Genomic DNA, 23593 nt, shown 5'->3' with positions numbered 1-23593 from the left:
GAAATCAAATGCCATAAAATAAATTTTTCGATTTTTTAAGTATTTAATACGTGTGCTAATCAGAGCCTAATGTGGCGGATTAGCCTTAGATACTTCCTACGAAAATAGTTTTTTACGAAGCGAAAAGAAGTTTTCACTTGCAAAAGTACAAATAAACAAAGTAGGACAGGATGTGTCAGCGATGGGCATTGTGGATTGCAGATTTAGATACACTAAAGAGAATATGTTTTCCAGTAGCTTAGATTAGTAAAGACGTATTTGATCAATGTTCTGTGATTGGTAAAGTGGCATAGATGAATAGAATCTAATATAACAAACATATAATTATGGTCTCCGTGGTATTTATGTGATTTTCCGGGTTAAAGGTTTTATATAATTGAACGAATACATTTTATAGCCATATTAACTAGGTTCATGACAAGATCAAGAACGGCAATGAATATAATTGTTTCATTGCTCGGAGGTTTGATTTAGTGTTACGTGTTAAAGTGCGAATTAGACTCTTTTATGATCTTACTGCCAGGACGAAGTGAGAAAAAAAAACGTTATGAAAAAGATGTTTTAAAACGATTACTGGTGAAGTGTTCACCAACTAGCCGTGGACCCCGTTCGCCAATTAATTATATATACGTGATTCAGTCGTATTTTATATCTTTTTTGGTGACGGTACCTACTGTTTTACACACGTGACGTGAAATGTTTGTTTTTGCTACAAATATTTTGTATTAGAAACCGCTTGAGAATGATGTTAGATAGATTATTGTTTTTTTCAATTAAACTCGCCATTTATAGGTTCTGTACCCAAAGGTTAAAATGGGTAATGATTTAGGTCAGTACCCAATACCCTGTTTATTAGTAATGGTAGGTATGGGTATGGTATGGTATTGGTATACCTTACCTAGTATAATATTGTTATCTGTGGTATTATCGTCTGCCACTAGGTTGTATTATAAGAACTATTAATGGATTTGAATATAAATTTTTTTTTAAAGCATTTAATGCTGAAATCTTAAATAACATAAGTACCTTCAGATCTGCACATAAACATTAGAGAATTTCCGAATAGAGGCACCACGGGCGGACCGGGTATCTTCGCAGCAATTTCCAATAATCGACTATTTTTGTACCTCCATCGAAGCCAAAGAGATAAGACAATAAGACCTGCTGACACTACTGCTGACAGAAGCGTGTACATTTTCTTAACTTATCTGTAAATAAAAGTAACTTATTTATACAAAAATTCCAAACAAAAATCGGCCCTCCATTTAATTACCTCGTTAGGACAATTCATAAAAATACTTCTTCTTATATAGCAACTGCCAATCCCACTAACGACGGATAATGCCAGTATCTGTTTTTGTATAGATGACCAAAGACCTTCGAATTGTAGTTTTAACAAGAGGATAAAGATTTACGCAACAATATCTATATGCGTAAGTTATTTACAAAATATATACCCAGACACATCGAAAATGATGTCCTTAAAGACTAACAAAAATTAAACAAAACACACTAACAAACACAAAACTACGGTACACTAACAAAAATTAAATGCGTTTTCCTTTATCTTTTTGGTAATCCATTTAATACAATTCAATAATCTACATGAAAAGTAATTAAAATATTACTCATTTTGTGAGTTCAAATGAAAAGAAAATGTGCGTATATCTCATAGTTACACTTCGAAATTTATTTTGTAATTAGATACGAATATTCCGTCTCACCTTTACTTAGATTACACAGCACATTGAAACCGTACTACATCAAATAATGTTGAGGAAATATTATTAAAAATTATATGGCACGCAAAGGATACTTGATTGCTATCAGGACGTGTACTAAATAGAGCCTGTAAAGTATATTTAAATGTTATTACATATCTGTAATAATTACTTGAGAATACATAATATTCGTATATTTATAGCTTAGAGCGGACCTGGCTTATATACAGGGTTCTGTAGCGATGTACTTTTAAAAAATTTCAATATATTTCATGAATATAAACTTCAAAAAAGGTTTACATTAAGGATTGACCAAAAAAACATGGGTTTCCAATTAATAAAAAATTGGTATGGTTAGAATGGTCATTGTTTTAGCACGAGAGGGATATCGAAGATATTATTATGGAATAAATTTGCTATATATTTCATGAAAATCATATTAAGTATTGTAGACTTTAAAAAATAAAGCTGTATTGCAATTTTTTAAGGATATATATTTCCAAATGGAAAACTGAAAAAAATATAAATTTGAAATCTTTTAGTTCACATTAATGCGCAAGCAAGAGATGGGCGTTTTTTAAATACGCGAGGAATTTGATGAAAAATTAAACAACGTTTAAATGCTACTATTGTTTATGTATCTACATCCAGGAAAAAAGTAAAAAAAAAAGAAAACTCTATGTTCAGGAATACCTACTTACTTCCTGTGTATTTTTAGAAACATTAATAATTATTTCATTATTTTTACCATTACAAATTACCACCCACCTACGCTCTTAATATAGTTATAAACTGGTGTTCTGGAACTTTTGTTCACGCTAGATAGTGTTACACTACAGTAGCGTGTACACGATTTTATTCAGCTAATCATCTTATAAGTAGGTAATTTGAGCAAAGTGTTTTACAAAGATTAATAAGAAAATACTGTATGGATGGATAATAGATAATTACGCATACATTAAAAAATAATACAATTTAAACGAAGAAATCAAAGGTTTGTAGTAATACATGATTCGGTCTGTAGGTGTGAGTGAGCAGTGTGTTTGAAGTGTGTGTGTGTGAAGTGTGTGTTTATGACATAGAAAAGGATTGTACCAGAGTTTCATATCAAGGTGTTCCAGATCTTCAAATTAATTTTGCTTATTATCTTCAATGTACACAGTTTTTTTTTACCGTTTTATTATTTCTAGTCGTATATAGATTAGTACACCTAGTATGCAACTAGTTATGTAATCGTAGTTATTTAAAGCATTAGTGATTTTAGGAGCCAAATGTATATTTAAATTGCCTGCAAATAGACTTTTTTATTTAGCCCTTTAGGTACAGGGACATCTTACCACCTGTTGCTTTTACCGTTGCTGGAAAATGGAATTCCTCAAAGACGCAGAGCAACGACACGAAACTTTATAAATAAATTAGCAATACTATTATATCCCGTAATAATCTCCATCGTAATAATACTGCTGTCCTCATGTGCGGCTCCCGGTGAGGGAACTCTTCAATGGTGAACAGCAAAGACGCGACATTTTGTATAGTTGTTTTTTCAGGACATGGTTGCCATACCCGGGATGGGCTTCCGGCGAAGAACCTTCTCAGTATTAAAAAGTGCTATACAATTGGTTTCCTTGGATAAAGTGAGGCAAAGGCAGATTGATGAAAATAAGTAAGTATCTATTTAAAGTCGGTGCCAGCCAGTTTGATATGTTATATAGTTTTTGGAAACCTTGATAGAATATCATTTTAGGAGTGAAAACGAATAAAAGAAATCTTTTATGTACGTAACATTATATTTACAAATTACATTATATTATATTACAAAATTACAGATACATAAAAAATAACAGCAATATTGTGCATTCCGCTATTTTATTTATTCTTAAAACCTAGGTTTTACGCGCAGATTGTATCCTTTAGCGAACTTTACTGATATAGCCACATGTAAGTCTAGATCTTCCAGTTTTCCTTCTGCTGATAATTCGACATGTCTCAGGACTCGAACAACTATTGTTTTTATAAGCGTCGTTGCATAAACTCTTCCTGTGTTCAAGTGAAAACATTGAGATTAATTAATTGATTAAATATTATAAATGTGAATATGTGCTCGATTGCTTGTCAGATTGCGTGGGGCAGATGATGTACATCTGTTTCACTGATCGATTTTCTTTACGGACAAGTAGGTAGTAATCAGCCTTCTGTGTCCTGCCAGACCGAGACATTTATTTTTGTGCGTCCTCACCGGGAATTGAATCAAGGACCCCTCGGTTCTACGCTCACGCGTTAACCACTGTACCAAGGAGGCGGTCCTATATATAGTTATGTAATAATCTTTTGGCAATAAATTTTGTTATCTTGTGGGTGGGTATTGCGTTATCTGTAGAATTAATTTCTTCAGAAAAAGTTGAGAACATTATATTGATTGCCTAATAAATACTAGGGACATACACTAGGTGTTCTATTGATTGTGTCGTTTCGTTTTAATATATGTAATTTAGCCGCATGCCCCGGCTCTTTTCGGTTGCTATTTGCCTCAAGTGAAATAATTAAAACTGCCCTCTATTTTAAGTTGGATCAAACTGCATATGGTGTGCATATTTGATTAAAAGTATAGGAGTCCATTGTAGACAAACACGTAATTTATATTACATTAAACATAATAGTACATTATCAAAAATCTAGGCATTCATCTAGACCTTTAAATAAAATGCCTGAAATATATTTACTATCAAGTGAATGTAATGTAATTATAAAATATAAAAGACGATATATATAAGAAGCAGTTCTATTTATTTATTATATTATGAATAATATAATATAGTAGACCGTACCTAATAAATAACGGAGTAGCTTTACATAATATATTTTCCTCAATTATTTTATAGTACGGAAAATTTTAATTATTGCTACATAATTTGTTATTATTTATTACTTAAAGTGACCTTTATCTCATCGGAATATTTGATTGATCTTATATATTATAAAAATATCGCTATAAGACATAGACCTGTATAGTCGGTACCAGCCAAGTTTAATGCTAATAGACAATAATTAGATATTTAATAGCTACATGGTTTTTCAATTAGTAACCTACATCATCAATAACATCAATTTCTTCAAGGCGTACTTTGCTTGGTTGGCACCGACTTAAAATTTTAATCAATTCATTTATTTTTCGCTCTCCAGTGGTTTTGAAGTCGGGTAATGTTTTTTTTATAATTTTTTTAACGTTTCTGAGACCAAAACGTACCATGGATGAAGTTCTGGCGGACCGGTACTAACAATATATATAGTTATGGTGCAAAATCAAACACATTTTCTAGATAATTATTAAAATCACCATTACCTAGACAATCCATAGCACCCAAACTGAAAGGCACGAAAGCGTTGGGGTCCCTGTTTTTTATGTTTTCAGGCAGGAATCTTTCTGGTTTGACCATGTGAGGATCCTCCCAAAATCTAGTGTCACGATGGAGATCATGTATTGGTATAACCACTACAGTACCTGGAGGTAAAGTTATCGTCCCTGAAATATAGAATTATAGTCGTTTTAAGAGTATTCATATTTTAATAGGAGTCGAGCACGCTTCATAACGAATTGGGCCAGCTCGCACTGGAGTAGTAACTACGCCCATATGAGTTGTTTAACCGAAATAGGAATTACCTAACCTTTTTTAATAGTTATAGTTTCTTCAACAGTCCGTTGTATAAGTGCAGCGATAGACAAGTACCGTAGAACCTCTTTGTACACCATATCCAGATATTGCAATTTCTTCAGTTGCTCTTCAGAAATATCTTCTTCTTCAGGTCCCAAAACGTGAACAATCTCGTCGTATATCAGTTTCTTTGAGTAATAATGTACGGGTTATTTCAGAAATAAAGATTTACGTTAAAAATCACATGTATGTGTACGAAAAAATTATTAAAGTGAAACTTCTTTAGAATCGTTGTGATTTCAAACCTGATGCAACGGAAAAACGACAGGTAAGAGACAGAAATACAAAAATGTGTAGAATGAAGCCGGCAAAGAATGAGACAGAAATATACATACTATTTTATTCATTTTTTTGACGATTTATTGAAGTTTCACTTCTATCATGTGTGAATCGCACACACACCTTTTTTTTTTACTAACTGTGCCCCACGATTTCACCCACGTCATTGACTGAAGGCAGATTAACATCAAAATTATTGCAGTAACGAAGGTGTATGTATACAGTTTTCCAAATCTAACAGGAGATTAAAAATTTTACTTATAATCATAAGTAAAATTTTAAATCGAACTTTAAAAAATAACTTCACGTACGGTCTAATGGTTAATTTTCGTTAATCCTACTAGTCCTACTAATATTATAAATGCGAAAGTTTGTAAGGATGTGTGTGTGTTTGTTGCTCTTTCACGCAAAAACTACTGAACCGATTGCAATGAAATTTGGTACGTAGATAGCTGGACAACTGGAATAACATAAAGGCTCCTTTTTATCCCGATATTGCTACGGGATACGGACTTACGCGGGTGAAACCGAGGCGCAGCTAGTTTTATTATAATAAAAACGACGATGATTGAAAACACACATGTAAACATAACGACATAAATTATCAAATACTTTTATTTGGTAATTATACCATTTTATCATAGTTAACAATTTTGTTGTCCATATCACCCTCAGGAAAAATAATAATTTTGTTATTTTCCAGCCAATTCTTCACTCAAAGAAAAATTTAGAAAATCAATATGGTTATTGTTTATATTATGTTTGTAAATTTATTCGTATGAATGAATAAACATTTATAAATTGTTTGACGTACAGGCTAAGATTAATGATATTCTAAGATATAATTCATATTGTTATTTTGCGAATAAATCTGTTACATATAACACAACTAGTTGTCCGCGGCTTCGTCCGGAATTAAATTAATAGTAACTATGAGCAAATTTATTTTTACGTCTTTTGTAGTCCTATTTATAAAACGCGTCATATGTGATTGATAGAGTTTTAACTTAATTAAAGACTTTATTAAACAGATTTTAAACGCGATTTATATATATTTGTAGCTGAGTAATAATTAAATTTTTGTATGGGAGCATTCAGTAAATCAAACCATAGTTTTACAATTAAGTTATAATCTCTCAATTTTAAGCATTTCTCAATGTATCGATGTGAAATTGTTAAATTGAGAAATGTGTGTTAAACATGATATAAGTTTCGCTTCACAAAAATCGACACGCATCCTGCAGTCTGCACCTGACTGAACCGACCTTGGTAAAAGTATATTCTCAGCATAATACAAAAATGTGGTCTGTGGCGTATTAATGTGATAGTTTAACGAAAAATAAAGCAAATATTTAGGAATTCACACCGCAATGTAATAATTTTTCTATACGTTTTTCAGTTCTATTTGTGTCAATTCCATTTTGTGAAGCGAATAAAAAAAAAAGAAAAAAAAAAATTGCGGTTTGCGCGGTCAAATTGTGATAACTTGTCCACAGATTATAATCTCGCGAGTTTGATCTAAACTAACGGTTTATACAATCTTACGGGGACTTAAATTATTATTTATAGATATGGGCATACCTGCCACTCTGGAAGGTGAGCCAAGAACAGCAAAACACCAGAAGCTATTTTGGCAGACGCCTCTTGACTCTGAAAAAATAATGGGTTCCTATAACGTACGCTACGAATTCAGAACCTTCATTGTTTTTGGATAAGTGTAATGAACTACTTATGTGAAGTTATTACTGTACATTACAAGGACCGTGGCAAATCTCAGAATTAACGTTATTTTGTAGAAGATCGTTGAGTCTGTTGTTTGATGCGGTCAATATACTGACTTAATTTACAATAATTGTAATTATCACATTCCAAACTACCTATGGATACAAATTATCTGGCAATTTATATAGTCATTGTTCACACACTTCACTGTTTGCAGAAGATTAAATAAATTGCCTAAATACTAGAAGATCGGTCTAACAGCTATCGGCGTATGAAAGGAACAAGCTATGAAAGTAAAAGGGCATTTTCTGCATGAGCAACCCTTATCGCACACACGCCCTACACGCCATTATCATCTAAGTGCGAAATCATTATGGCTCTATTTTAATAATAATAAAAAAATTTTGTCGTACATGCTCCATGAGCATGTCATTGAGAAACTTGTTAGTTGTAATAAATAGAGCATATATTTTATTATAAGGAAAATTATATTTTAGTTATAAATATTAAATATTATGGCTTAAGCGCGTTGGAGGCTAAGTGGCTAGAAAAAAATGGTTCATGCATAATTTTTTAAGATGTATCATATTTGGTACTTATTACTTCATTATTTCGAATTAAAAAGTGTAAAATACACATAGCAAAGGTTGAAAAAATTAATAGTAGTCAAGGATACAACAATTTTTTATTTGCATTCAAACCTAAATATTTCTCTTACGTGCCCTGGTTTAAAATTTTCAACATTATCGAGTCCGCTATAAATTTCACATATGTAAAATAGAATTTGTAATGTTAAAAGATAGCAACAGAAAAAACGTGAATGAAAGCAAACTTTGAATCAATTAACAATAGAAAAAAAATTACGTAAGATCGTTAACAACACGATGATAGATATAATAGTATAGAAGTAATATCCAAGGCAGTTTTTAACTAATTATGTTCAAACAAATAGTTTCTTACCGTTGTAAACAATGCAAATGTTTCCAATTTTATTTCCTTTTGTAATCCGCTGATAATGAAACGGTCGACAATTCCCATACCATCTTCATTAAAGTTCCCTTCACATATTGCATTTCGTCTTATCTCTACTATATCAGTTAGCATTTCATCAATAATTTTCAAATAATACCTTTGTTTTTTTAATTTTCCACTCAGCCAATATATTATTGGTATCTGTAGCCACCATCGAGTCATTTTCATGAACATCAATTCGTACATACTGAAACGAAATTTAATTTTTAAGGTCATCGATATCAAATCCCTTTTTTCGTATTATGAATGTGCTGTTTGTATTTTAGGGTGTTATAGATTTTAGTTACGTAAACCATAAAAACTTGTACAATTTTATTAAAAGAACATTGTTTTGATTCTAAAGGAAACTTACTTCTGCGTTTCTAATATGACTTCCTGTAAATTCCTTATTTTTTTTATATCCCCCTTTGTCAGGCCCATTAGAGTTCCTAAAATACAAATAACTATATTAAGTAAATTTGAAATCTTTGTATAATTGAGAATTGTAATAGACTTAACATGTATAATAAATAGTGATGATTCATTTTTAATAAAAAATATGCAAATTATTGAAATGAAATATAAACATTTCATAACTGGAAAATATGTATATTTAGAATTTTTTTTAGGTTTATTACAACGGTACTTACGACACACACACTGAGTGGTACATTGCAAAACATCAAAATACACGTTAAATGTTTTATCGTCTTTATTCCGCAAAATATCGGCCAATCTTCCAGCTTCCTCGTTGAAAGTAGAGAGAAATGTTTCAATTGATCTTTTATTATAAGAAGGATTAGCTATTTTTCTATACGTGCGCCAGTTGGGCCCTGTAGAGAAAATCCTGCTTAATATTACGAGAATGTTTTTAAGAATGTATGGATGTTTGTTACTCTTTCACGCAAAAGCTCTTTTTGAGGATCTGTATGAGATTTGGTACAGAGATAGATTATCAGGGTCAACACATAGGCTACATCGTAGCCAGATGTGAGTGAAGCCGCAGGTTCCAGCTGTTACAATATACATCTGTCTTCAAGCGTCTTACGTGAGGATATCACATGACTTTTAAACGATGTTTTCGTAACATTGACATAAATTTAAACGTTGGCAACGATTTTGATAGAAAATGGAGAATTTAATATTAAAATACCACATATTTAATGACGCCTTAGAACAATTTAACATACTTTTGAAAAACCTGTTATATATTTCTTTTTTATGCCATAAGCGGGATAAAAATGATTGACGACTAGAAAGCAGAAATGGATTGGGAATGGTGAGGAAAAGGAAACGGGCCTCCGGCTCCCCCACTCACAGACGAGAGTTTTACTTGATGTACTTGGTGACATCAATAAAAGTAGATACTAACCTCCAGTTAGAATTCCTTTGCCAATAAATGGTACCATAAACTCATATGCTGGCCCTTTCTGATTGACTTTATTGCTAGTTAATAGATGCTGAAAAATTAATTAGTCAATAGGTGAATATTTAATTTCGTGAACATAACGTAGCGAACCAAAAAGACTAAACAGGTAGTTATTAGGTACACGGTAATTTTTTTAAGTTAATCTATCTCTTTATTGAGTTGATATTCTATTAAGTGCATATCTTCATTTTTTGTAAAAAATGTATAAAAAAGACCTTTATAATGATTTATTTATTTTAGTTCTATTTCTAATCATTGTCCAGCCGTCTATCAAATCAACACCAACTTTTATATTATTCACTGTATCTAATAATGAGATATTTTAATTACAGTACCTATTTTGATTGAATTTAAAATTATAAACACCTTGGTAAGATAGAATTATGATTTGTTTTATTACTATAATCTTATTCATACAAACCCGTATATCAGCTGGGTCTTTCACCCCAACGATGAGATCTGGTCCTAGCCAAAATCGCACATAATCTCCATATTTCTCTAGCAACTCTGCGATTTTATTTAATTGCTCTGGAAATCAAGTAACATATAACAATTCATCGTTTATGTATATATTAAAAAAAATTGTTTATTTGGAACGAAAAATTCATTGAAATCAAAAAAATCGAGCTTTCCTAAAATTATGCTGACCTAGTCCTGATCCTCAAAATTTATCGAGCCCTTTCGGAGGTGATCCATGACAAACACTGTGATGCGAGATTTCTATGTATTAAATATTGTCCTATTTTCTTAATTGGTACTTTACTCGCACATGTTATTTTCTTTTATTTTTCATTTTTGAATTCCCTGCGACACTGATTTTGGACCATTGTAGGTTTGGACCATCATTTTATTTAATATTTTATCACTCTATCTCCACTAAATACATGTGTATAATTATTTTAACTACAAAACTGAGCTATCGTTTCTTACCTTCTGGTTTGGTCATGAATAACAAAGCATTGCCAAGTATCGGTAAAGCTTTGGGCCCAGGAAGTTGAGACGCCAAGCTTAACAAATGTCTGTGAGACCATCTCCAATACAACCAGTATATTAAACCGAGCACACACAGTAAAAGGCTGATAAGGTACAAAGGAATCATTTTCGTCTGAAATAAATAACAATTACACACTTTATTCCCGTTCATTTCATGTGTTTTTTTTATTCTTGTGTTTATCCTGTGTATATTTATATCTCTTCAATTCGATGTTTTTAAATTGCATTAAAATTTTCGTTTTCATTTCATGGCACTTGTTTGACGTGTCTATTTAGCACCTTGATTTCCAATAATAGTGTTTATGATTATATAATTTAAGACCTACAATACCACAGCTTGTGAATAAATTAGGTAGTAATTATATAGATTCGAAGCGTATAAGACCATTCCAGAACATACCATAGCATAATGTGTTATATTGTTATAATAAATTAATCCTCGTCATCACATACAAATCGTTATTTAAGTTAGCGAGGCGTAATAATACAATTATAAATTACAAGTTCTATTTGTTTAGCGGAAAATCGTTTAACCTTTGACTTTGAAAATTATTTTAATATATTTTACAAGATGCAAATGACATAAATTAAATTAAAACTCGAATTAATGCTTGGTTAACAATTCACGCATATATTTTAAAATTTAATTAAAAAAATAAGTTATTATTTAAATTGATCACGTTAATGATAACTGCATACTTCAAAACTTTCATGTGTAGGTAATTAAATTACATAATATCTATAGGAAATAGAATGATTATAAATTTATGTTCAAAAGCTGTTACTTGTCATGTGATTCTATTTAAATTTGGTCCAATCCTGTCAATTTGAGAGCAGTTCAGTTTTTTTTGTAAAAGATAATTATCGATTATTGCGAAAATAATATGTTATTACAACCGAGGATTGAAATACTTAAAGATTTTAAGAAAACCAATGTTTATTTTTAAAATATGTATGTTTAATTTATAAGTACTGGATTAATGTAAAGCGCTGAAGCGGAAAAGTATTATGTTGATTTTCAATGTTTTATAGTAATAAGCAGATTACCAGACAGTTACTATGTAGCTGTGCTTTAAACGTTAACCGTTCATGTAAAAATACCATTTAAAAATTCTTTATATTTTTAGATTATTTCATTTACAGACAAAAACTTATTTGATAGGTACTCACCTAAAAATACCTAAGTGGTTGAAATACAACTAATTGAATAATGTTATCAATAAAAAAAATGGAAAAATAAATGATTTCTTTTATTAAAATATATTAATGATTAAATTATGTTATAACCACAATAAACAAACTGTATTGACACTTCTGTTTTATGCGAATAACCGAGAGGCTGGTGTATGAACCATGACGGGAAAACTGATCTGCGTTTGCGCAAGAGGACAAAATAAATATAACAATAATGATACACATAATGACAACAATTTCTTAGATATGAGTATAGTGGCGTAATATGGCTACCATTCACGTTATAGTTTAATGTTGTGGAAACTATTAGAGCATTCCTTGACCCCAAGGCGAATGCGTGAGCTCCATATAAATTTTTTGTTTTTTGTATATCCCTATGTGACGTTAAGCGTGCTTTGTTTGGATAAACTTACTTGACGCTTATAGTGTTAAGTTTTCATAAATTATTCCTAATCATTATCATCAGCCAATTTAGGTTCCCATCTTCTACAGGGACCTGTGTAAGCAACGCAGCTTAATGGTAAGCGCTACCACCGCCGTTGAATATTTGCAGAGCCTTGCGCTTCTGCTACGCTTCGAGTACGCGGTTGTAGAGCTGACTCTCTACCTCGACTCTCTAAATGGATTACCGACTTAAACCCGAATAAAGAAAGAATTAATTGAAGACCACTAATAGAATCTATGTGGAATTTATACAGGGTACGATTATAATCTGGATTAAGCATAGCTACTTAGGCTAATTTTAACAATAAGGAGTAAAAGTGATTGGGTTTCCTCTATTTGATAACATTATATTTTAATAGACTTGACAAAAAGCCTTGTCCTAAAAATAAACATTATATCATGTACATCATTTAACTACTGGTGGAATGTGTTCGGAATGAGAATAAACGCAGCGAACTGTTGCAAAAATCAGTTGTAATACAAGCCAATATGGGTCTTTTTTATAATTTATTATCCAAACCTTGTTTGGAGGAGGCAGGGTTGGTTTATGGACTAGGAAGATCTTTTCCGTCTGTTTATGAACCATATTCTTAGACTAATACAACGTATTTACGTTTTTTTTTTTCGTTTTTTTAGGGATTAGAAGAGAACGGTTTCAATGGGGCTGACAAAAACAATTGTTTGAATATAAATGATTAAAAAAAAAACAATAAAGTAACAAAATAAGGTGTCAAGGATAAGTAGGTACCTACTTGTCATGCGTACTGGTGCTTTTTATACAATCGTGCGAAAAACTAGGCGGATTACAAACATGCTTCGCCTTCTATTTATCTATTCACGTATTCGCGTTATAACCTATTTCGGATGTAATAAAAGGGCGCGCGCAAACTTACTACCTAGTGAGACATTGTAGTAACTAGTAACAAGTTACATGTCATGGAACTTTTAATTCTTGGATACAGCGGTTTCCTCCAGCTGTTTTCTTTCACAGTTTCGAGCAGAGGTGGTATAGATGATAAGCTGATGATAAGTTGTTTCATGTACCCGGACGAAGCGGTTCGATTCCACATTCTTTATTCGAACTGTAAGGGACTGGGACATGCTTCCTGAGTCTATGTTCCTCGACGAGCACAATTTGGAGGTCTTCAATAGAAGAGTGAAGCTTCTAGGGAAGTGCGTTCCATTGTAGACCACATCTCAGCTTACCATCAGGCGAGATCACGGTCAAGCGCTGCCCTATCTTATATATATAAAAGAAAGTGGTGTTAGTTACACTATTTATAACTGAAGAACAGATTAACCAATTTGGCTGAAAATTTGTGCAGAGGTAGCTTGGACCCAGGAGACGGACATAGGATAGTTTTTATCCCGGAAATCCCACGGGAACGGGAACATGCGAGAAAAACCCCGGGTCTAAGTTACCTGCGACTACGCGGGCATAGCCGCGGGCGGATAGCTAGTTATAGATAAAAAAGGAACATAAATTGAAATTAACAATTTCATCATCATCTTAGAGTTTATCATGACGGTTGAAGCAGCAATAATTCCAGCGTGATGGCGCTGTACGACCTGCGGTCATTTTTTCACAAAAGGAAATAGTACTATTTTAGGACGTCTTGGTAGCCGCCTGATTTTGAACAAGATTTTAATTAATATTGGCGACCTATCAGCTATCATTAAAATCTCGTTGCTAGAATACGTTAAAATTAAATAAAATAAAGGTATCAGAATCTCAGTTAATAATTTATATCATTATTTTGGTTCACGTACTTCACAATACCAAAAATGGTTTATTTATTGGTCTTGAGCACTATAATTCGCATAGAGTAGAAAAATATTACGAGTAATAATTCGACTATCATCAAATTATACCTAAGCATGGGGTAAAATCGTTCTTTCTCTCTCTCATATTATTCGTGACTTGTGATATTTAAAGATGTAATAAATTTAATTAAATTATCGGACATCGGTACCTATTATCATACTAATGATATAATTTATTACTTTTTTACCATACAATTCGAAGATAAGTTGGTGGCACTGAATAAATAATATTTAAGAGTGACGAGAGACTATTTATTTTATTATAATATTTTTATATTACCTTATCGACTTTGTTCTGTACTTTTGTTGTGTATCTTTTTAGTTAAAGCAGGATGTAAAATCTATCAATCACTGTGTATTCGAATTGAAGGGTAGGTAGGTAAAGTAAAAGGCACTAAACCCAGTGTATAATCTATGCACTAAACATTATACTTTACAAAAGTTGAAAATCATTGTTTTAAATTGACATTATTAAAAAAACTGTTTAATTGCGTGCGTAAAGTTCGACGCTTAAAATGTCCAATTTCCTAGGATCCAATCAATTTGCCAATTCGAATAAAAACTGTCAACTGACAACAATCAAATATTAAATTCTAAACGGATTTTAAATATTTTGAAGCCATTCATAAAATAAAATTGAATTGAATTAAATATTTTGAAAGTTTGAAAAGTAGCATTAAGCAAAGTAAGGAAGTTTTGATGGTAATGAACTTACTGTGATTTAAGTAATAATAAAAAAGTTACATAAACTCAAGCAACGGTACGTAAAATTATTATAATATATGTAACAAAGCGTTCATTTCGTTCAAAATATGTAAGTACGTATGACTCAGATTTACCGGTCTTCAATAAACCCTTTCATTATTTTAACCTAGATCTTATAATAAGGATGCATCTATTACTGGAAGCCGCTATTATATGCAGTATTTTACGTTGGTCATTAAGTTCAGTAATGGACACTGTCATTTCATAATTTAGATTAACTTTATTGATGGAGAGGTAGATTATCGTAGTCTGAAATTGACCATGGTATGGGGCGCAAGCCAAGTGATATTTATGACGACACTCAAAAGGAGAAATATAAATCTATCGAAAATTTGTTTCAGATGCCAGCGGTGTTCACATTTGTGCGAAGTGACAATGAAATTCTTCAAGAACTTCTCCGAGTATTTAGTTCTGGCAGAGGAAACACAAGAGAACAATGGAGTATTCATGCGGAGGCGTTAGTAGAGCCTGTAGGCTGGGATGCACTGTGGAAACTATCAAAAGAGTTCTGCAAAAAATTTGGTAATTTTTTTTAATATAGCTTTAAACTCCTTATCACACATATTGTATAACTCTAGATTTAAAATGTGTCGCTTTTTAACTGCACAATGCAAATTGTCTTGCTGTAAAATGTATTTGTAATTTTTTCTACCTAAAAAAGGAGTTTATGTGTAAAAGACAATTTACAATTAAAATTAATTATAACAATTAAATATATGACATGGAAACCAAATACATGTTTTAAAATCCCACAGAACTTATGTAAATTAAAATCATATTGCCAATCTCACAGTATTTTCATGTAAATCTTTATTTTTTCTCTAGAGGTGAGATTTCCCTGTGTGGCTTATATCTCAGTAACATCAGTTAACTTTGAGGAACTATCTGCAAACATTGAAGTCCTGAGTGTGCAGCATGAAGGTGTTTCGCTGCCTGAAACAGTAATGGATGTACCATTAATAGAACTCCGTCCGACTATTAAACAAAGAGAGGAATGTGTCAATGCGGCTAGCACAGCAGAATTTATTGATTTGTTAAGGTAGTTTGAATATTTTTTACTTTCTTAAATATGCTTGATGCTATAATATCTATGCTTAATGTATGCTTTAATATCTTTATATTTAATTTTAAATTGACATTTAATATCATATTATATGGTAAGGGTTTGAGACAGATGAGCATGCAGGAAATAAATTGATTTTTAAACCCTCATAGGAGGCCTGAGTGCAGCCCAGCAGTGGGAACATATATGGGCTGATGATGATGATGATTCTCCAAAGATTTATCAATTAGGAGCTTTATGCTACACTAAAATTCATACTTTTAAGAATAAATAATATATTCCATGTTATATTAGAATAAAATTATAAGGATTTAGATAGTTCATTATTTATACATCTAAAATTTTTGTAAACATTCCAGATTCTACTATGATAACATATGGATGCCATGGGATGACCAAGACAGTAAAATACTCTTACCGAAAAATATAGAAGATCGTATGGTGCTTTGGTCAGATTTACACAATGGCAAAATACCAGGATGTGTGGCTCGGTCCATAACACTACTACGAAACAGTGCAATAAATGCTCACGAGAAATTAAAAGACTTTGAATTATCAATGTGTGATGAAGATCTTGTTGATGAAGATGGTAAAATTTACTTTTTAACTGATATTATTGCATGCCAGAGTCTAAATCTTTAAATTTTTTAAATTATCAATGTAGTTTAGACTTCATTTCAATAGGCTGCTTCAATATTACTAAAAAATTTTCTTTATAGATTCTATGTTACCAGCAAATGATATACTTGCTTATGCGGAAATAAATACAAGGCTAGATGGGATAATGTCTAAATGGAATTTATATGAAGATCCACTAATAAGGGAGCGATACATTGCCAAAGCGAAAAATTTGTGGCTAAAGAACAAAAGTAAAAAGAATGTAAGTTTTTCCTGTAGATAATATCTTTAGAAGTTAAAGATTAATCCTACTATACTGCATAGTATAAAACAAAGTCGCTTTGTCTGTCCCTATGTAATCTTATCATTAAAACTGCACACTGCACAATTTTTATGGAGCTTATTTAATAGATAGAGCGATTCAACAGGTAGTTTTATGGGTATAACAATAATCTATTTAACTCCTTCGAATTTAATGCGTGCGAAGCCGTGCGTAACAGCTAGAATATTATAAATCTGAAAGTTGGTGAAGATGTATGAATGTTTGTATGTTTTTCACTCTTTCTCGCCAAAACCACTGAAGGCATTTTATGATACTTAGCAGTCATGTAGCTTATGTACCAGAATAACACATGAGCTATAGAAATACTTACTTTTCCCGTGGGCTCATCCGCGAGTGAAACCATTATGAAAAATAAATATTAATGAGTTCAATTCAATGAAATATCTTATTTCCTAACAATTTAATCTGATAACAGAGTTGCTATAATATTTATTCTTAGGTTGTAGCTCTTTGGCAAGGAGGTCCGATATCAGATTTTGCCGAACTATCAAAATTTCTCCAAACACATCTTACAAATGAACATACATTAACAATAACGGCATCTGTGGAAGATGGCTTTGCTCTGGAACCTGATGAAGTAGTGATATGTAGCAACGCTTATGAAATACCTGAAATACCATTATCATGTGTGTCCATATGCAGCTTAAAAGGTAATTAGTATATTTTCAATGACGTCCCAAAGACGAAGACGTTTTTCAATTAAGTGTTGAAATTTTAACAGATAAATGATTTTGAGCTTCAATCAATACTCGTTTTTTATGCTTTGATCATATTACATTTTGAATGAAACCACTGTTTTAGATAATTTTTGGTATCTGTTTAAATTACTAGGATTCTTTATTTGTTTCACTATATAGGTGCAGTTTTAAAAGCGCCAGACATGCGTTCGTGTCTTCTAATGATGAGCGAGGAATGTAGGATGCAAGACTTGACTCTACATTGTGAACAAGTTAATACAATTGTTGTTATGAAAGCTGGAACCCTTCACATGAGGAAGTGTGAGCTTCTCGATGATACTATGAGCAGTCAGGTAAATTATTATCTAAGTAGTAATTTACTAAATTTTATGGACGTCACCGATTCAGTCGTTTGTAGGCGCGTTAGCCGTTGCAACGCAATTTTTTCTGTATTTAGCCCTCTTTTTCAATTACTGAACCGATTTTGGCTAGTGTGACGTATTTGCGATTTTAATACACTATAACCAGACAGATTTAATTACTACGTACAAGGATACTGATTCTTGACAATGCAACAATTTTATGAGTTTTTCTATTATACTTTATACTGATTTATAGATACACCAGGGCTACATAATTTCCTATCCCTAACGTATTCTCGAAACGAAAGCAAGCAAGACAATTGAGTTGTTAGGACGTTTTAAAGTCTGTTTTATAGTTTTTATTTTTATATTATATTTATTTTTTTTTATAGAGTGATTGTGCGCAAGGCATTGTCGCTCATTCGGGTGCTAAAATACTCCTGGAGCATTGCTTGTTTGAAAATTTCTATTCTGGAATCGTCGTTCATAAAGGCGCACAAGTAAGGAGGATATTTTTTATTTATTAAACTATTACTGTGAACTTCACATGACACATTTTTCGATATATAAATGATTAGTACTTGTTTGGTTTAGCCTCTGAAACAGCTAATTAATATACATTATTTTATTTTGTATCTGTGTAATAAATCTTCTCAATCGATTGCATCATGAAGGAATAACATACCTCTATAATTTGAACAAAAATGTAAATTATGCAATATATGCAATCTACTGTGAGAGTCGAGGGTGTGCTTCGGCACGAATTTGTCCAGCTTGCACTGGAGTATGCTTGTATGGGGGAGACGGAGGCCAGCATCTTTTTTCTAACCCTGCCCGGTCCTTTACTTTATTACTCATCTTTAAAAATCGGCAATCCATTAGCGAAGGTGTAATACCTCTGTAAATAAACGAGGGCGGTGGGAGCGTTTACCATTAGGCTACACATTTAATTTTTTTGTTCAAATCTAACATTTTCAATTAAATCGAAACGACGTTTTTAAGACAACAGTCTTAAAAAATAAGTCTATTTTATTAAACGTCATTTTTTATTATTCTTATAATATTTCAGGTTGAGTTACGGAACTGTGTGATAAAGAAGTGTGGCGTTGGTATACAAATGTTTCTTGGCTCTGAAGTGAGGTTAATCGACACTGTCGTACAGGAATGTACTGAGCAGAGCATACGTTGTGAAATGGACGACCTTATGTACCATGAGAAGTGAGTAAAATCTATAAAATAGAAAACTGTAACTAAATTATATCATAAACTCATTATTACTTTAAACAATATAGGTCATAAAAAGAAATGTGATGTATTTATTAGCTTTCAATTTACTGCTATTTCATCTTTGATTTTTACCTTTGTTATATTTATTTATGGGTTTTTATTTGCTATTTTCTATATTCCATTCGATACCCTGATCGGAATTTTTAGGCAGCAATCAGTGAACTTAGGCAACCGAAAGGTTGCTTAATTCACTTGACAATATTATTATTGATTACTTCTTATATAACTGCATTGGTTATGAACTACTTTTAGGTAATTATAAAAAACACTAGCTGTTCGCCCCGGCTTCGCCCGTGGTACATAATTAGCCCATGTCAATCAGTAATGTTGCAGCTTTGTAATGGTGAAACAATTTTTGAAATTGGTCCAGTAGTTTTTGTGTTTATTCATTACAAACATACAAAAATACAAATTCTTCCTCTATATAATATTAGTGTAGATTTTTAACAACTTCAAATTAGATACTTAAAATAATTAGGTATCTAAGAATCTAGATTTATATCAGTCGGAATAAATGGTGATATTAACACCTAACAGAACTTATTTATTTTATTTATAATCTTTATTTTACTTTCAGCACGGAAGGACTTCACATAGAAGATAATTGTAAAATCGGTTCGGGAGATTTACGCAAAGAGGTTTTAATCGTTAATCAAAATGTTAATATTGGATAATTGTAATTAACGTCCAAAAACACATACCTTTACAGTAATGTTCGATATCAATTTTATTATAAAAATAATAAAATAAAACGGTAGCTTTAACTTATGAGTAGAAAATATACGGAGCTTACGCGTATTTTTAATTTTTATGTTTAAATTTAAAAGTGAACAGTATGTTATGTTTGTTCGATATTATATATTTTTAAAATATGATTTCTGGTTTTATTTTTTTTTAAATTGACTAAAAAAAGAGTCTTTGATCTGGGGTACTCCTACTCCTAATAATATTATGAAGGCAAAAGTTGTGTGTGTGTTTGTTGCTCTTTCACGCAAAGACTACTGAACCGATTGCAATGAAATTTGGTACGTAGACAGCTGGACAACTGGAATAACATATAGGCAACTTTTTATCCCGATATTCCTACGGGATACGGACTTACGCGGGTGAAACCGCGGGGCGCAGCTAGTAATTTATAATTGCATTGATTAAAATAAAGAAAATGTTATTATTGTTCTAATGAAAGTCCTAAGGCATTCCTAATAATATCTATTGGAAAATCTGTCCCAGAGAAAGACTTGAGTTTGTTTTTAATATTATCGGTAATTGAAAAGATTTATGTTATATCCTTGCGGTCCGCCCCGCCTTCGCTCGTGGTACATATAAAGCCTATAGCCTTCCTCAATATATGAGCTATCTAATACTGAAAAAAATTATCAAATCGGACCAGCAGTTTTTGAGATTAGCGCGTTCAAACAAACAAACTCTTCAGCTGTAAAATATATTATTATAATATATTATTATAGATTTATAACATAATATATCAATTTATATATATACCACTAAAAAGTGTGTAAGTTGATACTATTAGAAATAGAAATAAAAGAAGCAGTATTATTAAATGAGCATTTATTAAAAATACATTACATTTATAAATCTTAAATACGGTATATTTATTGTACTCTATTTTCTTAATATTCTATTGTAACTGTTTTTGTTTTGAGGTATTCGTTGAGAGCGTCTTGACCTGAAATAAATAAAATATGTGTTTAAAATAATATAACATATATTAATTAATCATCGGTTAGAGAGAAAAAGCAGTTATATTAATATAGGTTGGATATTTTTTTATGGATAAGCTCGTATATATACAACCTACTAGAAGAATCTAGACATATCTAGATTCAAATATTATTTATTAACAAATGAAGAAAAAAGACTAAACAAAAAAGACATCGTTTGTACAAGAGGTGGCTTTATTGCTTATTTTAAGGCAAATGTATGAAGTTCTGGCCTGTATTATTTATATAGGAGAAAATTTATAGACCTTAACTAAGCAATTATTTAGAGGACTATAATACTATGTATGTTTTGTAAACGAAACAAAACTTATCATAAATGTTATATAAATAAATCATAAAAGGAAATATTAATAACAGCTTACCTAAATCTTTTCCAAAGCCAGACTGCTTGAAGCCACCGAAAGGCGCGGCCACATCGGTCTTATTGTAAGTGTTGACGAACACCGTTCCTGCATCTATCTTTTCGGCGAACTGCATCGCTCTCGACACATCCTTTGTGAACACACCACTCGCTAGACCGTATTCCGTGTTGTTTGCGCGGCGGATCACGTCATCGATATTCCTGCGAAATTATTTTTATTATATCTTGTTACTTATACTAATTAAATACATTGATATCCGGTGTCACTACGTCTCTACTTCTGGATATGTTCTGTTTAGTTTATCTGTTAAATAGCACAATTCACGTAACTAGTCCAAAATGCTATCAACGACATTATCAGCAAGCGGTGAAACTTTACTGATGAAGCGTTAGTCCTTATGTGTAAGAACAACAGATATGAAACATACTATTTTAACAATAACAATTTTTATAGAAATTGAACTTCATTGTGCAAGATTTAACGCAGTTACTCAAATAATAATCTATATTCCCTCACCATCATTAGTCATTACATATTACTAACACAGAGTCACTTTCTCTGTCTATCTATATGTCCCCATGTATATTAAATCTTTAAAACTACGCTACGTTTTTTTAATAGATAGGAAGGATTATATGTATAACAATATTTATTAAACTGCGTTTTTAACGCGTGATAAGCCGCGGGTTTAAACTAGTAGCTATAACAAATAATGAAAACGATCCCAAGACTCACTTGCTGCTAAACTTGCTAATAATCATGATTGGACCAAAGGACTCTTCCTTCGCGATCCACATGTCATCAGTGACGTCAACGAATATGGTCGGCTCCATGAAATAACCCGGTCTGTCCACACGCTTGCCTCCATACACTAACTTGGCGCCATCTTGTATACCTCGCTCTACGAACTGTGGATAATATCTTCATATTAAATTTCTTATTCGATATGACATAGACCCTATTCAATCTTGTCTATAAAATCTAGAAAATATATTGTTTTTAATAAACTAAACCTCTTTCAATTAGACCAATTTAATGGAACCACAGGGGAGGCACAAGCTTTCAATACAAGAAGAATCATCAAAATTGGCTCACTCAGTAAAAATTTGAGAGGTAACAATTAACAAACACGAAGAAAAGTCGATTTGAAAACCTATTTTTTTAAGACAGTTAATATTGAGTTTCTAAATCTATGATAGAGTTGAATGGAACTTCACATTCCGTTATATGATAAATAACATATGAATCCATAATTACACATGGGATCCGATATAAAAACATTGATTTGATTTGATTTGATAAATTGATTTTTGAAATCTTAAGACTTAAATGTGCACTATTTATTAAATCTTTAAAAGCAAATTCTAAACACTAGCTTGGGATGAGGATTTCCATTATTAATATAGGTAAGCCTTGAGGTAAGATTATCCCTCCTTTATAGCTTGGTTTTCTATACTGTCTTGCAAAAATAATAATTTTAAACTCGCCTCAATTAATTTATCCATATGTGCTTTATGGTTCTGAGGTCCATGCGCTGTGCCTCTGTTCAAGGGGTCGCCGATACTCATTTTCTTGGTTTCTTCAATAACTCTTCTCACAAATTCATCGTGTATCGATTCCTCTACAAAGAGGCGACCCGCAGCGATGCAGTTTTCACCTTTGTTAAAGAATACTGAACCCATACCCTGAAATCATTTGAATTATGACTATAATAATACGTTATATTTAATATATTAATATATAACCTATATTAAACTAATTAAGACAATTTTTTTCATTTTTGTAGTTTTTGCCACAATGATACGAAGAATGAGGATAGATATTTAAAATATATTAGTAAATTAGAAGCTATCCTACTAATATTACAAACGTGAAAGTTTGTAAGTATGGACGTGTGTATGTATGTATTAATGTTTATTACTCTTTCACGCAAAAGCTACTGATTGCAATGAAATTTGGTACGTCGATAGTCAGACAACATAGGCAAATTTTTGTGCCGATTTGATTCCTACGGGATACAGACTTACGCGGGTGAAATCGCGGGGCG

The 23593-nt window shown here is 31.8% G+C and overlaps 4 protein-coding genes across 6 annotated transcripts in view; 1 reads left to right on the top strand and 3 right to left on the bottom strand.

The window, feature by feature from the left end:
* LOC119836238 (cytochrome P450 4C1-like) overlaps nucleotides 1-1839 on the bottom strand; it is a 6011-nt gene extending 4172 nt beyond the window's left edge. Inside the window, exons 1-2 of one of the 2 annotated variants that reach the window (XM_038361511.1) lie at nucleotides 1725-1839; nucleotides 1027-1208 (exon numbers count right to left, since the gene is read on the bottom strand). In XM_038361511.1, the coding sequence (XP_038217439.1) occupies nucleotides 1027-1195 (169 nt within the window). In that variant the 5' untranslated portion in view covers nucleotides 1196-1208; nucleotides 1725-1839. Of the gene's footprint in view, nucleotides 1-1026; nucleotides 1253-1724 lie in introns of those variants that run through there. The other variant, XM_038361512.1, reaches the window with a different exon arrangement.
* A 1673-nt stretch (nucleotides 1840-3512) lies between these two features.
* On the bottom strand, nucleotides 3513-12212 carry LOC119836239 (cytochrome P450 4V2-like). Its single transcript, XM_038361513.1, has 11 exons — nucleotides 12036-12212; nucleotides 10803-10977; nucleotides 10294-10400; nucleotides 9816-9903; nucleotides 9094-9276; nucleotides 8817-8892; nucleotides 8393-8651; nucleotides 7292-7360; nucleotides 5385-5559; nucleotides 5062-5241; nucleotides 3513-3758 (listed from the first exon to the last, which is right to left on the bottom strand). Exons 2-11 carry the CDS (start codon nucleotides 10969-10971, stop codon nucleotides 3598-3600), a joined length of 1467 nt encoding a protein of 488 aa, XP_038217441.1. The 5' UTR covers nucleotides 10972-10977; nucleotides 12036-12212; the 3' UTR covers nucleotides 3513-3597.
* Nucleotides 12213-14973: 2761 nt separating this feature from the next.
* On the top strand, nucleotides 14974-20317 carry LOC119836297 (protein nessun dorma). Of its 2 annotated transcripts, none has more exons than XM_038361588.1 (10): nucleotides 14974-15087; nucleotides 15434-15614; nucleotides 15918-16131; nucleotides 16515-16744; nucleotides 16875-17035; nucleotides 17556-17766; nucleotides 17974-18146; nucleotides 18548-18655; nucleotides 19225-19373; nucleotides 20020-20317. In XM_038361588.1, the coding sequence occupies exons 2-10, from the start codon at nucleotides 15434-15436 to the stop codon at nucleotides 20114-20116; spliced, it is 1524 nt and encodes a 507-aa protein (XP_038217516.1). In that variant the 5' UTR covers nucleotides 14974-15087; the 3' UTR covers nucleotides 20117-20317. The 2 variants fall into 2 exon arrangements, with proteins under 2 accessions (XP_038217516.1, XP_038217515.1); XM_038361587.1 differs by lacking the exon at nucleotides 14974-15087 and adding an exon at nucleotides 15338-15356.
* Nucleotides 20318-21000: 683 nt separating this feature from the next.
* LOC119836154 (cytosolic 10-formyltetrahydrofolate dehydrogenase) overlaps nucleotides 21001-23593 on the bottom strand; it is a 10625-nt gene continuing 8032 nt past the window's right edge. Inside the window, exons 12-15 of the mRNA XM_038361408.1 lie at nucleotides 23034-23231; nucleotides 22282-22454; nucleotides 21547-21746; nucleotides 21001-21129 (exon numbers count right to left, since the gene is read on the bottom strand). Of these exons, the coding sequence (XP_038217336.1) occupies nucleotides 21074-21129; nucleotides 21547-21746; nucleotides 22282-22454; nucleotides 23034-23231 (627 nt within the window). The 3' untranslated portion in view covers nucleotides 21001-21073. The remainder of the gene's footprint in view (nucleotides 21130-21546; nucleotides 21747-22281; nucleotides 22455-23033; nucleotides 23232-23593) is intronic.

Source organism: Zerene cesonia, chromosome 23 (assembly GCF_012273895.1).
Source record: "Zerene cesonia ecotype Mississippi chromosome 23, Zerene_cesonia_1.1, whole genome shotgun sequence".
In the NCBI taxonomy this organism is placed as follows: Eukaryota; Metazoa; Arthropoda; class Insecta; order Lepidoptera; family Pieridae; genus Zerene; species Zerene cesonia.
The sequence above is the reverse complement of the archived record's forward strand: the minus strand, read 5'-3'. Positions and strand labels throughout refer to the sequence as shown.

What these genes read in the sequence shown, in the direction of transcription:
- LOC119836239 (XM_038361513.1), bottom strand. Translation starts at nt 10,971, where the DNA reads ATGATTCCTTTGTACCTTATCAGCCTTTTACTGTGTGTGCTCGGTTTA. An exon ending in CAAAGGAATTCTAACTGGAG is followed by an intron (nt 9,277 to 9,815) that starts GTTAGTATCTAC and finishes TTTTCTCTACAG; the next exon opens with GGCCCAACTGGCGCACGTAT. An exon ending in GTCATATTAGAAACGCAGAA is followed by an intron (nt 8,652 to 8,816) that starts GTAAGTTTCCTT and finishes ATTTCGTTTCAG; the next exon opens with TATGTACGAATTGATGTTCA.
- LOC119836297 (XM_038361587.1), top strand. An exon ending in AGAGTTCTGCAAAAAATTTG is followed by an intron (nt 15,615 to 15,917) that starts GTAATTTTTTTT and finishes TTTTTTCTCTAG; the next exon opens with AGGTGAGATTTCCCTGTGTG. An exon ending in GTCCATATGCAGCTTAAAAG is followed by an intron (nt 17,767 to 17,973) that starts GTAATTAGTATA and finishes TTCACTATATAG; the next exon opens with GTGCAGTTTTAAAAGCGCCA.